Raw genomic sequence first — 14708 nt, forward strand, 5'->3', positions numbered from 1 at the left:
GTGTCCTCTACATAGCAGAGGTGGCGAGCACTGCTCTGGTGCTCAGCACAGGACTCCAGGGCTCTTTCTATGGCCCTTCCTCCAACTTGCCAAGCCCCTTGCCTGCTCCCTGCCTCAGTTTCCCCATAAATCACCGACCTAAATCCCAGGGCTCCATCTGTCACTATGTTAGCAGCCAGGAGGGGCTGGGCAGCTCTAGACAAGGCCCTGCTCTGTCATGGCCACGGGGCTCAGCACTGGCTGCAGCTTGGCCCCCCCGTGCAGCTACTGCCTTCCCAAACCCACTTGGGCTTGGCCTGGCTGGCGCCTGCAGCATCCAGGTGACTTCGTGCAGCCGCTTTGCAGTGTCAGCCTCTGCCCGGCCAGTCAGAGCCCCGGGCACCCCCTGGAGGGGGCCAGTGCAGGGCGGGGGGCGCTGTAACTGCTCACCTGGTTATGCTGAGAATACCCCCCCCCCCCCGAATGTCCTTGCTGGGGGGGTTGGCCAGCCCAGGGCTGCTCTGTCCATTGCTCCCTCACTGGGGCGGGGGCTGGATTCGTTCCCCTCCCCCCATGCTGGCTCTGGGGTGAGCGTGGCTGGTTGAACCCCTTTGGGCCGGAGCTCAGCGGCGTCGGCCCAGCCCCACGGCGCTGCCCGGCCCTAGACGTTGGTCTCTCGCAGCAGGTGGCAGCAGCCGGTGTCGACAGGGTGGCAGAGCCAGAGGAACTCCTCGGAGTCGCACTGCGAGGGGGCGGCCACCTTCGCCTGCTTCGCCAGCAGCGCCCGGTCGGCCTCTTCGCTGTCCGTGAGCCCTGCCAGCAGGAACGTGGAGGAGCTGAATGGCTTCTCCTGCAGAGTGGGGGAGTCCTCCGAGTCCTGTGGGGGGAGAGCGGAGATGGAGGAGGGGGGGCTGACGTGGGGGCTGACGCTGGAAACCTCCCCCCGCCGCCCTTACGTGTCCAGTGCGAGCCTCCTGCCCAGCAGCGGCTGCCCGGCCGCGGCAGCATCGCCAGCCCTACCAGCAAGCCAGCCGTGCCGTGTGCCACGAGCGACACGCTCAGCCCAGCTCCTGGGGGGGGGGGGGGAGGCAACCCCGCTCTCAGCCCCCCAAGCCAGGCAGACCATGTGAAAGCTGCCTCCCATGAAGTGAGCCCTGGGACACCCAGGGGCAGACGCCCTGCAGGACAGGCGGACGGTCCCTGCTGGGGACGCCCGGCTCTGGTGTCTGGCCAGGGACGCGCTGGCTCCCTGCTTTGCACTGAAGTGCGGTTTTGCCCAGAAATGCCCAGGCAGCCACCAGGTTGCCAACTGGGCTGGCGGAAACTTGGGAGGGAACAGGGACAAAGAACCTTCCTGCCCTCCCCCGAGCCCCAGGCCCCACCCTGACTCCGTTACCTTGGTCAGACTGTCCTCAAAGGGGTTTTTCCCGCCCTCTGGCAAAGACGTCTCCTTGATAATGTCCCACCAGAGCACTCCCCGGGGCATCTGGCTCCTCTTGGTAGGACCTAGCGAAAAACAATGAAAACCAGATGGGCAAAGTCCCTGTCTAATGACAACTCTGGCTAAACAAAACACCATGGAACAGGGCAGAGCAGTGGCTGTGCCAGTCCTTTGCCCACCTCCGACGCCCTCCAGCCCTGGCGGACACTGAATCACCTACTGATGAGGCCAAGGAGCATTCTCCCCATGTCACAGATGGGGAAACTGAGGCACGGAGACCCCAGACTTGCCCAAGGTCACACGCCGGGTCCATGACAGAGCTGGGAATGAAACCCAGGAGTCCTGACTCCCCCTCCCAAAGTTTAATCTCAAGAGTATCCTCCCTCCCGCAGCGGAGGCCTGCGGTCAGTTCGCTGTCCCGGGGCCTCCACACTCCAGGAGAAGCTCGTTTGACCCTCTCCATGCATGGGGGCTGGGTCACGGCTGGGACAGCATGTGGGGGAAACCTGCTCCTTCGCCGCCCTCGTCTGGCCCTTTGCACCAGTGCCACATTCTCACTAGTTCATCCAAATCTGCCCCTTTCTCTCCTGCCCTCCACCCAGGCTCAAGCTCCATGGGATGCCAGGTGCCAACCCAACATATGGCACCCCTGCCCGTTGGCCGGGCTGGCACCTCGCAGCTGGCATTACCTGTCAGGCAACTTATCAGCACCCCCACCACCACGGTGGACAGCGTCCCCAAAGCCCCATAGTAGAGGTAGGACATGGCGTAGAAGTCATCGGCAATGGCCGGCCTGCGAAGGAAGTGACATCGTAGTAAAGCAGAGGAAAGGACATCGTGATTGGCTAAAGAAAACCATGACCAGATACATCTAGGCTGGTCAAGGGCGGTTCTATTCCTGGGGATCACCACGGCTGAGAATTGCTCACCCCCTATGATATTGGTTGCCCTGCCTTCCCCCAGCCCACCGGCCTGGCTCAGTCCCTGTGCCTCTGGGCTCGTAGTAGGGAACGTCTTCAGGACTGTGGCCCAACATGCCTGAGGTCTGTAGGTCCTACCACGCTGTCAGTGCGAAATACAAATGCTGCCAATAACAGAGTTGCCCATCTGATGAGGTCGGGGCTTTGCAGGAGGAGAAATGAGTGTCCCATACTTTGTTGGTTTATTTACCCGATCTACCCCCATCCTGGACCAGAGCCGTCACATGCAGCCAAGCCCCTCTGCCAGAGCTCTCCGCCCATGCACCACTGCCCAGCTTCAGGGAGCAACTCTGACCCCAAACCGGACTCCCTAACCCTAACCCCGTGACCACCCGCCACCACCACCATTCAAACCCTAGAGGACAATGGGTCTGAACCGAACACCTCCAGGCTCTGGGAGAGTTCACAACCACAGGCTGGCCCTCATCTCTTTCCTTGGACAGCCTCCGACCCAGGCAATTCCCTCAGCCCTGGGAATATTCAGCCCGGGAGCCAGCCCCTGCTGGATTGGTTCCCTCATTCCTGGCCTCACCTCTCCAGGGGCGCAGAGACGTTCCGCGGAGGCAGGGGTCCCAGGACGATGGTGCTGTTGATCCCCTCGGTAGCGTTGTAGAGCGGGCACAGGTCTCCGTAGTAGGGCAGCACTCCCATGGTGTCCTCACTGGGTGGGTAGATAGTGCCCCCCACGGCCACCCAGAAGGAGAGGGCAAAACCAGCCCCCAAGCCTGCAAAAACCCCCTAGAAGCAGAAAAGAAACGAGGATTCAGCCAGAGCCTGGGCAATAGACATCCCGCTCCCCACGGCTCTCGGGCATCTCCACGCACACAGCCGGGTGCCTGCTCCTAGGGCCAGCATCTTCTGTGTCTCTCGGGATCAACCTGAGACAGGCACAGGCAGGTGGCGTCGAACAAGGCAGCCGGCAGCCCACACCTCACCTACAGCCCACGGATGCCCCTGATCTCCCACTCCCTTTGCTGCCGAGTCAGAGCCAATCTGAGCACCAGCTTCCCACTTCCGATGCACCGAAGCAGCCTCCATCCCCCTCTCCCCCCGGCAGGACTTACGACTGTGTTGCAGGCGGGTATGAACATCCCAAGGATGAAGGCTCCAAGCAGAGGGCCGCTTATCACTCCCATGACAGTGAAGGAACCCTGGAGAGATGGAGATGGGGTGGGGGGTCAGCCGGGATCTGGACGGGGTTTGGCACTTGGGGTCCCGGGAGGAGAGCAAGTCAAGACTTTCCCATCTCAACTTTTATTTTTAAATGAAAAAGAGCTTTTTCGACAAAGGGGAGTTTTCGGGAGAGAATTTCCATTTTCATGGAAAACCAAAAGTGGTTTTCCCCCTTCCCGCCCCCCCCCCCCGCCCCAACATCACAAAATAAAAGTTGGGTTTTGTGGAAACTTTCATCTTCTGTTAAGAAACGAGGGAACGGACAGGTGGGCTTCGACCAGCTCCCATCAGGAGGGTCTGGCCAGGAGCCACAGGTCTCTCCTGCCTTAAAAACCTCGTGCACTTCAAAGAGGGGACTTGAGTTTCAACTTGATCCATCTCCAGGCTATGTAGCTGCAACCCAACAATTGCTGTGGGATCCTGCCGCTGAGGGGCACCTGTGAGCCATGATCCAAAACTCCAGCGTGTTGGCACTAATATATTCATCATCGGTGCCAACACAGCCCCCAAGTTTTCCCAAATGCTTTGGGAAGCTTCTAGTTTTGGAAGCCCAATGGGAGACGGCCGGAGCTTGCTTTTCAGAGGCTCCGTTGACTTCAGCTGGAGCGGTTGATGCTCCGCGGGATGTGGGGTGGAGCAGGACCATAGGGCTAGGGGGTGGGCGAAGGGTACAGAGCCCTTGGCTGGCAGACCCCTATGTCATTGCCACCTCGACAGCTCTTCCACGACTCATGTGAAACAAGCCGGAGCAAGGGGGACCCAGGGCAACGGATGTTGGACGGGGCTCAGGGACAAAGCCTGCGGATATCGAACCAGAACCCCGGAGCATGGCCCTATCCAGCGGGGGGGGGTGGGGAGGGAGCTTACCTGCAGCACACCGCCTCCCAGCAGGGAAGACAAAGCAGCCACCGTGATGCACGAGGTGCCGTAGATTAACGCTGCGGAATGGAGAAAAAAACAGCCTCAGGCCAGGGAAGCAGCCGCATCAGACCCACACCCTGAAGGGGGCTGAGGCATCATGGGGGGGCGGGGAGCAGCTTGGGGCTGGGGAGCTGGTCGCCTTGATGTGTCCCCCCCTTTAGCCATGGAGCCCTAAGCAGCCAGGGTGAAATGCACCCCTGGGCTGCGGGCCCGGGCAGCCGAAAGCCAAATGTGCCGCTGCCCCGTTGCCATGCAGCCAAATGCAAGGCTCCCTCCCGCCCCCTCCAGCCCCGCACTTACAGAGTCCCTTGGAGATGAGGGTGAGTTTCCGCGGCGTCAGGGAGGGCATGTTGGGCTTGACCAGGTCTTCCACGGTGACGGCGGCCATGGCGTTGATGCTGGTGGACGCCGTGCTGGGGAGAGAGGGCGGGAGCAGGGGAGAGTCATGCACGCCGGGCCGACGGGATTGTCATCCTCCGGTCTCCTAGGCTAGGTGGGGTTGGGCCAGGGGGATCTTTGGATGGGAGACCAACAGGGACGTGATGTAGAGGGTGCGCTCCCCTCTGGGTCGGTGCTCATGCCCCAGCACGCTGCTAGGGGGCGCTGTGCCACAGGGAGCTGGGTGGGTGGCTCGGTAAAGGGCACTCCCCCTTGGAGCCAGTGCTGACCGCCCGTGCCACAGGATACGGGGCACTTGCCCCACAGTCCTATCCATCCCCAGTGCCGGCGACCCCAGTCTGCACCCGGAACTGCCCCTTTAGCTGCAGCTGGGCACAGCGACTTTCCTCCTCACTTCCTGTCCCAAATGGTTGGGGGGGGGGGATTTAAAGAGCTGACGAGCTCCACCCCAGAGCCAGCTCCGAGCCGTGGAATAACAAAGGGGAGTGGGGCGGGGGTGGGATAGCTGGGCCCCCAAACGGAGCCCGGGGCTACAGCCACTATTGCGCTGTTTTGCTGGGGGGGGTCGGGCTCTGCCCCTTACCTGAGGGTCCCGCTGTACGCACAAGCCAGGAAGAGACCGGGCACGCCCGGGTACTTCTCAAAGATATCCAGGACCATGTACGGCATGTACTGCAGGGAGGAGACGGCCACGTCACAGAGGAGCCAGAGGCAGGGAGGAGGGGGCAGCTCCCGGGGGGTTATTCCAGAGTGAGAATAAACCCCCTCTTCTAAGGCGGGCTGGTGGGGGGCGGGGGAAAGGACCCCGCTCCTCCCACTCGCTGCCTCCTCCTCGGAGAGCAGCTTAAACCCGTCGAACAGACACAGAGAAGGTGATGCCCCAGAGAAGTGGGTTAACAGCATAATACCAAGGGCCGGGCATGGCACCTTCCATCCCAGGGCCTGGGAGCACTTTGCAAAGCATCAGCCCTGCTTTATAGATAGGGAAACTGAGGCACGGAAAGGCGCAGAGACCCACCCCGGATCAAGCCAGCACTAGAACCCAGGTGTCCTGATTCCTAGTCCCACGCTCCAACCACTAGGGAATAGTCCCCTCCCCGAACTGGGGAAAGAACCCAGGTGTCCTGCTTGCCGGGCTCGTGCTCTGCCCACAGCCTCTAAAGAATGAACGATCCACGCAGGGGCTTCACCAGACGGCTTGTCAAGCTCCCTCAGTTTGGCCTCTTGCCTTGATCTCCTCCACCCGGTCATTAACAGGGCAGTTCCCCCTGGCTGCTCAAACAGCCCTCGGTTCACTAGAGCAGGGCTCCCCTGCAGTGGGGGCGGAGGTACCTGGTCGGGGGCAGAGATGTATCCGGCCAGGAGGGGATCGCAGTCCTTGTAGAGCACAAACATCACAATGCCACAGCCCACCGCGCTGGAGACGATGAAGAAGAGGCCCACTTGATTGACCAGCAGAGCACTGCGAACACACGGGCGGCAGAGATCACAACCGGGACAGAGCCAACACCGCACAGTGACGTCCGGCCAGGAGCCGGCTTTCCCCTCCGCCGGGCCGGGGCAGACCCGCCGTTGTGCTGCGTCAGCAGCCCCAGTGGTCCGTGTTCACCCCCCCCCCCCCCGCTGCGGCAGAGGCAGGGCAAGCTTCCCAGGCCCTCAGGCTGGGAGGGAGGTGCCCCATTTCAATGGGACTTGGGTGCTTAACTCCCAGAGGTTCCGTTGTAGGGGCCCCCGACAATGTGCCCTCCTCACCTTGACCCAGACGGGGCACTAGAGCCGACAGAGCCTGGTGCTTTGGGAGGCTCGCCTGCTTTGAGACGCCCCAGGCCTGATCTGCAGAGGGGCAGAGCACCCCCATGCCAGCCAAAGCCAGTGGGCGCTCCAGGGGCTCCGCACCTCTGGAGGGCAGGGCCCAGGCACAGCAGGTCGGGCCTGTATCCGGCCTCGCCCTCCTCGGCACAGGGCTCCGTTTGCTCTCCCCAAAACGTGCCCCAGCTCGAGGGCAGGATCCCGACCTCCAAGGAGAGCCCTCCCCTCGCCGCACTGGGCAGAGCCCCTCGGCTGCCCCATGCCGCGCAGAGCTCAGAGTGATCCCAGAGGGCTTGGCCCACAGCCCGGGGGGCTCACGGCGAGATCCCCTCTAACGCAAGGCCCAGCTGCAGGGACCGGGAGGAATCCAGGGGCTGGGGCTGGCTTTGCAGAGAACAACAGTCTCCTGTCCCCTGGCGCCTGCTTCCCCCAGAGATCTGCGGTAGCTACTTGTAGCCTTCCAGGCTCTGGATTCATCGACGGCTTCCTGCCACTGGCCTGGTCCCTGAGAGACCCCGGGATGGGACACAGCTACCTGGGAACACACGTCCTAACTGTCTGCGGGACAACCCAGAGCTGCAGGGTCACAATTACTCAGCAAAAGCCAGTTCCGGTTCCTGGCAGAGCCATGCCCGGCGGCTCCCTGTTCAGCATAACCCTGACCCTGACCCTAACCCTGACCCTGACCCTTGAGCCAGGAACAATCCTCCCCGGCCCTCCGGCTGGGCAAATCCCCTCTTGACTCCCACACTTCGCCCTGGTGAGCTCGGACACTTTCCTCTCCGCAATCCCCCGCAACTGCCCACTCAGAGCCTGACAAAGCTCCAGCCTCTCCCCCACCCCATGCAAACCTCAGCCCTGGCCGCAGGGGAAACGCCAGGCCTCTCCCCCACCTCCTTTCCCCATCACCCAAGTGGCTCCTCACTAAGCCCCACCCCAAGCCAGCAAGTCCCCATGGTCACAGTTCATCCTTTACTGCAATGGCCTGGGGAACTCACTGCCACAAGATATTGCTGCGGCCAAGAGCTTTAATCTCTGCTGGTTTTCTGCCCCTGCACGAAACGAGGTTCTTGGAACAGGCACAACCTCGGCCACCGATAAATACATGCGGGCTGGTCTCAGCGCTGGCACGGCCAGCCGGGTGGGGCAGCTAAAGTCTCCCCTGGCCATTATCAGAGCACTGGAGGAGGCCAGGGTGGGTTATCGGTGGCTGACGGATCATGGCTTGTGTCTATAGACTCACACAGGAGGAGGGGGAAGGCGCGTAAGGCTGCGTGGCAGCTGCCATGTTGATATTAGAGATACCGGCGTCGGGGCAGATAGTAGCCTGCATGAGCCAATAAACCCTGGACGAATCGCCCCCCAGCACAGCGGTGGATCAGGAGGGACGAGGGCACCTTCTTCCCACCCGCACCCTGGGCTTCCCATGCCAGCCAGGAGGCAACAGCACCGGTCAGGGGATAGAGGCTCGTGCCGTTGGAACAGAAGATCAAGGGTTCTATTCCTACCTGCTCCGTATGTGCAGTTTTACGTGGCAACACTGGATCATAACCCTGCAGCCTCCAGCACTGGCCACAGCCACCATGAGGGGACTCAACCAGGGTCCCCCTTCCTCCATCCCTCTGTGCTGAGTTCCCCAGCAGCCAGGCTCTCGCTTCCCTAGGAAGCTAAACCCTGCCTCAGTTTCCCTCCCCTAAGCAGTGGGGACTCACAGTTTTGCCTCATTCTCCGTCTTGCAGGCCACGTAGCGCTGGACCTGGGCCTGGTTCACACCGTACATGGAGAGCCACACCAGGGTGCCCCCAAAGGTGAAGGTCCAGAAGGTGTAGCGGCTCCTGGGGTCTGGGTCGAAGCTGCAGGCAGAAGGGGAGGGCGAGACACAGACTGAGCCAGTCACACAGGGGGAGAGTCTCCCAACACAGACTATTTACCCAGCCCCATAAATGTGTGGGGTCGGGGGGCTGAGGGGCCCAGGCTACCATCTTGGCAATTCCACCTCCCACCCCAGTCATGCTGGGACATCTCAGTGTCATGGGCTGGCATTTCGGTGCTGTCATGGTACAATGAACGGCCGGGAAGGGTCACACCACGTTGCTGTGGGAATATCCCGTGTGGGACACAGACTGCCAGCCCAGAGAATCACCCCACTAAAAATGAAAACTGGCTGGGAAAAGCCCTGGGGCAGACAGCAGCCCTGCTCCGCGAGGACACTACTGGGAGCCAGGACTCCTGGGTTCTCTTCCCAGCCCTGGGAGGGGAGTGGGACCTGGAGGTAGGGGTCGGTGTGTCCCAGAGTTAGTGGGTTTCTGGTGGGAAAGACCCATGCTGGGAAAGGCACGTACTCGGCCAGGTTGACCCTGGAGTGGTTGGACGCGATCTCCAGGGCTGCGCTGGGGCCGCCCACCAGCAGCGTCCCCTGGATCAAGATGGCGATGAATCCAGAGAGCATCACCAACACCTGGAACACATCTGTCCAGATGACGGCCTTCATCCCACCCTGCAGAGGGAGAAGAGGAGGGTCAGCGCCCTGGGCAGCCAGTACCAAAGTGACATCACAGAGCCCCCAGGGGCCAGAGCCTGGGCTGGAGCAAATCAGAGATCCACTGACGTCAATGGGGGGAGGGATAGTTCAGTGGTTTGAGCATTGGCCTGCTAAACCCAGGGTTGTGAGCTCAATCCTTGAGGGGGCCATTTAGGGATCTGGGGCAAAATCAGTACTTGGTCCTGCTAGTGAAGGCAGGGGGCTGGACTCAATGACCTTTCAAGGTCCCTTCCAGCTCTATGAGATAGGGATATCTCCATATTAAAAATGAAGCGACACTGATTTGCCCTGGCCCCAAGGGTGAGCTTGACCCAACCAGGGTAGGGACACGGCTCAGCGAGCTAGTATTCCCCTCCTGCCATCGCTGGTTTGACCTGCCAGCAGATTGTGGAAGGGACCCGCAGGGCACAGGATGGAGGCCCCATTGCTGGAGCCTTTGCATTGGACACAGTGCAAGGATACCCCAGGCGAGCCCCATCCCACTCGTCTCTGTGATCTCTGCTGGAACCAGGCGAACAGCTGGAGGACACGTGCCAGCAGCGGGGGGGCTGGTACTCACTATGGTGGTGTAGAAGGTGCAGATGGCTCCAGTGGAGAGAAGAGACGCCCAGATATCCAGCCCTGTCACTAAACCAAAGAAGCAGCCAGTCAGCTAAGGGGAGACATTCCCTGACCCAGCCGTGCGGCTCACAGGGAGACGGGCCCGGCACAGAACTCCCGATCTCCCCCCACACAGAAACTTCGGGGCCTGGGTCAGCTCTAGGCCCAAAGTTTGCAGCCGGTCAGACAGCGGCTCACAAGAGATAACGGGATGGATCCCCAGCTGGTGTAAATCAGCATCGCCCCACTAAGCCAATGGGGCCAGAGCCCCAGCTGGTGAACAGCGGCCAGAGCTCCACGGGAGTCAATGGGGCCAGTGGGAATCGGGGGCTGGGAGGACAAAGCCCCTGCAGCCGCAGCAAAGGCAATAGAGGAAGGGCTTTGATTGTAAGCTGCTTGGGGCAGGACCCAGAGGGCAGCAGCCGGCGCGATGGGGGGCTGGGCCGCGCCTGAGCGCTATGGGAACAGAAATACTAAAGAACAGCAGCCAGGCCCCTTTCCAGGCTTCGCTCCTGGGGACCCTGAAACCGGGGGGCCTGGGACGTACCTTGGTTGAGGATCAGCGCTGGGGCGTAGATGACTATCCCCGTGTACAGCATCTGCAGGCGGAACAAACAGCGACCCAACCCCACCGTCAGCACAGAGCATGCCAAGCCCCTGGCAGCAAGAGCGCAGCCCCCAGCGGGACAGCCGGGGGGTCAGACAATGGGGACCGGGGCTGGAGGAGGCCCAGCTCGACTCTCACGCCGTTCACGTGGGCACCCCCCAGCGGGACACGACCTGCCCCATGGCTAGACTCCCCCAGGCTCTGGCTCCCCACTCTGTGCCCTACCCACTAGGCCACGCTGCGGAGCGGCTCCTGTAGCTCAGACCCCGGCAGAGGTGTCTGCTCAGACCCCACCGTCTGTCCACGTGGAATCAATGTCCTTAGCCCGTTCTGCCTGTGCAGCCCCCACCCCCAGATACGCCACTCCGCCCCCGCCAGACCCCCGGACTACGCACCGTGGCAATGATGTACTGGATGGTCCCGCACAGGCGAACCTTCCTGCAGAATCTCAGCTCCAGGTACTGCAAGGGGGAAGGGGGGGGGGGGGGGGGTGAGATATGGGGGGGGGAATGCTGAGCTCTTTGCTCATCTCCTCCACGGGAGGGGGCTCAGCAAGCCAACACATCTCAGGGCAGTTCCCCAGCCTCGCCTGGCTACCCACAGCACGAGCCCGCCGGGACAGGCGCCTCCAGCCGCTGCTGAGGGTCGTGGAGGAGTCCGGTTCCTCAAGGGACTCGATCTAACCTGTTCCCTTCCTTTGCAGTGGTTTGTCTCAGCCTGTCGGTGCAGCCCCCTCCCCTCCCCCCAACACCTTGCACAGGTGCAGAATTGCAAACCCCTTTGCTCCTTGCAGAGCAGCTCTCCCCCCCCCTCCCCCCAATTTACAGCAGTGCTGGGTTGGAGAGTAACAACGTCGGACAGAGCAGAGTTCAAACCACAGCTCTGACCCCTCCGATTAGATTAACATTGGCCGCTCAGGGGCTCCAGTACACAGACCCAGCGCCCCTGGGGCTTGGCTGCCCAAGGGCGCCGTGGGGTCACCAGCCAGAGAGTGTGTGTGGGGGGGGGCAGAGAGGGGGGCCCCTGGCGCTCTGGGGTGCAGCCGCCTTTCCACTGCCACACAGCGAATGGGCCTCGGAGCATAAATGGGCGTGAGTAGGGGGAGAACGTCCCTGAGCAGAGCCGGTCCCAGGCCCCGTGGCTTAAGTCAAAGAGTGGGATTCAGGCTCCCAGATCCCATTCGGTTTCATGGTAATCGGGCACCCGAATTCCTTCGCTGTTCCGTGGGGGATGCCCCGGGGCAGGCAGCACTCCAGTCCCAGGACTAGAACTAGGGGCTCCCCCCCAATGCATTTGTCCTCACAGCTCCCCAGCAAGGCAGGGACGTGACATCAGCCTCATTGGACAGAGGAGAAACTGAGGCAACAGGAGAGGAAGGGGGTCTGGGGCAGAGCCAGGAACTCCCAGATCTCCCGAGTCCCCCAACAGCATCTGAACCACAAGGCCTCCTTCCAGGACCCCCACCCCCACGCCCCAAGAAATAGCACGGGAGCTGGCAGAGCTCGGGTTCCACAGAGACCGCCGCCCCTCGCAGGTGGCTCCGGCTCTCCGCCTTGCGCGTCACTGCCTGGCTCGCTAATGCCCCCTCTCCTGGGACGCGCTGTTCACACCACTCCGAGACGCAGCGAACACACGTCCCAGCACATGCTCCAGCGAGCCAAGAGCAGGAATCCACGCCAGGGCTTCAGATGAGGCACTTGGCCAGCAGGGCCTGTGATCCTGGGGCCTGGGCCTTTAAGGGCTGAGCTTCCCAGACAGAGTCTGAGCATGGCACGGGAAAGCTTTGGTTGTTATGCTCCGCCAGTGGGAACCAGACACAGAAGAAAGCACCCGGAGCACTGAGCGACCCCTGAGCCCCCCAGGGCTGCCTCCTCCAGGGTGGTCAGGCAGCCGGGCAGCTCCCCAAAGCCTGTGGTGCCTGCAGACTGGGCGTGGAGAGCCCAGGGTATGAGAGAGGCTCATTCACAGGCTGGCACCGAGCTTCGAGACTTGTTGGGGATGGGGGGGGGGGTGAAGGGATGAAGAACAGCGCAGGCAGCGTGCAGCCAGGCAGGCAGCGCAGAACTGGAGTGGAACAAAGCCCCAGCTCCGAGCACCCCCCAGACTCGGGAACGGTCAGAGTCACCCTCGGGGGCTTGGGCTGGTTCCCAGAATGCTTTGCAGCTCCCAGCAGCCCAGCCACTCATGGTTGTTTTCACTTCTCCGACCTCGGTTTTAGCTCCAGGGCAGCTCTGGCGGAGTTTGCGCGTCGGTGCCAACAACTCAAGCGTCCTGGGAGTTTTCACCCTCTGGTGCCACGCCCGCTTGCCCGCAGGCCATACAGTTACCGGAGCCCTTTCTGGTTTGGCACCAGGGTGCCATGTTCTTCTTGGATGGGGGAACCTCTGCTGGGATCCGAACGCCCCAAAGCTGACTTGTTTTGGGTCTGGGGCTCTGATTCGGGACCCTCCCCATCCGCTCCCCCAGACTGGAGCCGGTGGTCGAGGGGAACAAGTCACGTAGCTAGAGACGGGTGGCCAGAGAGCTCCAAGCTCTGGGGAAGCTGCGATCTGCACCCACCCAGCTCTGGAAGGCGATCAGTGCCCCCGCCTCCTTCCCCAGCCCTTTGAGGGAGCATGCACCGCCTGACCTCAGCCCTCTCCCCACCGGCGGGGGGGCTCCTTTGCGGGTCCTGGCAGCTGCACTCCCCGGAAGCCCAGTGAGGAGCCCTGGAGTTTGTCAGGGATAATAGCAGAGCCAGGAATCCAGGCACCTGCTCTCCGGGGCCAGGCCCTCGGCACTCAGACACCAGACTCCTAGTCCCCTGTTCTAACCACATCCGCCCCCGAGCAGGACAAGCCTGCCTCTCAGGCGGAAAGAGGAGAGGGGAAATACTGGGATCCCAGGGGGCACCCTTTGACACCCCCCTCACCCCCGGCACCCTGAGATCTGGGGACTGTGGATTTATCAGCTCCTGTTATCCATGGTGTTTGCAATGATAAGACTCTGCATGGCCAGCAGAGAGCCGGCGATTCCTGACCTTTCCCACTCAGCAACTAGGAGAACGTGGTCAGCAGAGCCACAGGGCTGGGCTAGCGGGGGGCTGCGGGTCGGGACTGAGGGGCACCACCAGGGCTGTGTTCCTGTGTAGGGGAAGGCTGCCCAGCTCCTGCTGCCCCATAAATGCCCCTCGCCAATCCTAGCAGCCCCTCAAATTCACGAGCACCGAGCGTGGCCCTGAACAAACCCACCTTGGCTGCCCAGGCCTCTCTCCTGTGTCCCGCCAGGCTCCCTTACCTCGTAGGTGCTGGTCAGCCTCAGGCGGTAGAAGACGGGCAGGAAGAGGTAGGCTGTCAGCAGGGTGTTGAGCAGCTGCCCCAGGCACATCCACAGGAACTTTATGCCGTAGCGGTAGGCCTCCGCGGGCACACCCAGCACCTGGATGGCCGACATGAAGCTGGCGGAGAGCGAGAGCCCCACAGGCACGGCCGACATCTGGCGCCCCCCCGTGAAGAAGTCGTCGCTGGTCTTCTGCCCGCCTTTGCGGAGGGCGTAGAAAAGCCCGATCCCCGTGGAGATCAGGAGCATCAGACCAAATACTCCGTAGTCCCAGAGGTTGAACGTTAGCATCTCCGGTATGAAAACCTCCATGCTGCCCACCTGGGACATCGGTCCAGCCTCAGGCACGCCCAGACCTCAGCCCCACAATATTCCCCCCACAAGCAAATCAACTGGTAGCAGGAGCTGGGCCTGCAATGGGGCCCTGTGCGGTAACTTGCTGGACCAATACAGTCACCCGGGAGCTCGGCTAGCAAAGCAGGGGCAGCTTGGAACGCGCCTAGACAGGGCCACAGACAGACAGACAGTTGCAGATCTAGACACACAGATAGGCAGCAAAAGGCTGTAAAAAACCCCTACAATTAACCACGTGAATTTCACCGTGGGAGAGAGGAACAAATAATAATGATTTAAACCAACAAAAACAGCAAATTGTGTATGAAAATCAAAATGTTTCAGAAACTTGAAATTCACAGTTTGGATCCAGGACACAGAAAGGCCCACACTGCAGAAAAGTCTCTACACTCACGGTGTCAGAATCAGCGGGGGACAAATATGTTTTAAACAAACAAAAACCTCTGGCCTGGATCCTTTCTGGAAAATCAAAATATTTTACAAACTGAAACGGACGAGAACGTCAATATTTTAAAACACGTGGTTAGAAATTAAAGCAAGTCCAGTTGAGGCGGATCAAAAAAACTAAACCAAACCTGTTTTGTC

General features: G+C 61.3%; 1 protein-coding gene across 1 annotated transcript; it reads right to left on the minus strand.

Annotated features, from left to right (window-relative positions):
• Positions 1-640: 640 nt before the first annotated feature.
• On the minus strand, positions 641-14099 carry SLC5A5 (solute carrier family 5 member 5). Its single transcript, XM_024219120.1, has 15 exons — positions 13728-14099; positions 10847-10912; positions 10392-10443; positions 9804-9871; positions 9045-9199; positions 8415-8555; positions 6226-6355; positions 5477-5565; positions 4795-4907; positions 4441-4511; positions 3465-3551; positions 2933-3138; positions 2110-2213; positions 1376-1485; positions 641-856 (listed from the first exon to the last, which is right to left on the minus strand). Exons 1-15 carry the CDS (start codon positions 14097-14099, stop codon positions 641-643), a joined length of 1980 nt encoding a protein of 659 aa, XP_024074888.1.
• Between the last annotated feature and the right edge of the window lie 609 nt (positions 14100-14708).

Source organism: Terrapene carolina, unplaced genomic scaffold (assembly GCF_002925995.2).
Source record: "Terrapene carolina triunguis isolate 2854851 unplaced genomic scaffold, T_m_triunguis-2.0 Scaffold194, whole genome shotgun sequence".
In the NCBI taxonomy this organism is placed as follows: Eukaryota; Metazoa; Chordata; order Testudines; family Emydidae; genus Terrapene; species Terrapene triunguis.

What these genes read in the sequence shown, in the direction of transcription:
- SLC5A5 (XM_024219120.1), bottom strand. Translation starts at nt 14,099, where the DNA reads ATGTCCCAGGTGGGCAGCATGGAGGTTTTCATACCGGAGATGCTAACG. An exon ending in GCACCTTCTACACCACCATA is followed by an intron (nt 9,200 to 9,803) that starts GTGAGTACCAGC and finishes CTCCCTCTGCAG; the next exon opens with GGTGGGATGAAGGCCGTCAT. An exon ending in GCGTACAGCGGGACCCTCAG is followed by an intron (nt 4,908 to 5,476) that starts GTAAGGGGCAGA and finishes CTCTCTCCCCAG; the next exon opens with CACGGCGTCCACCAGCATCA.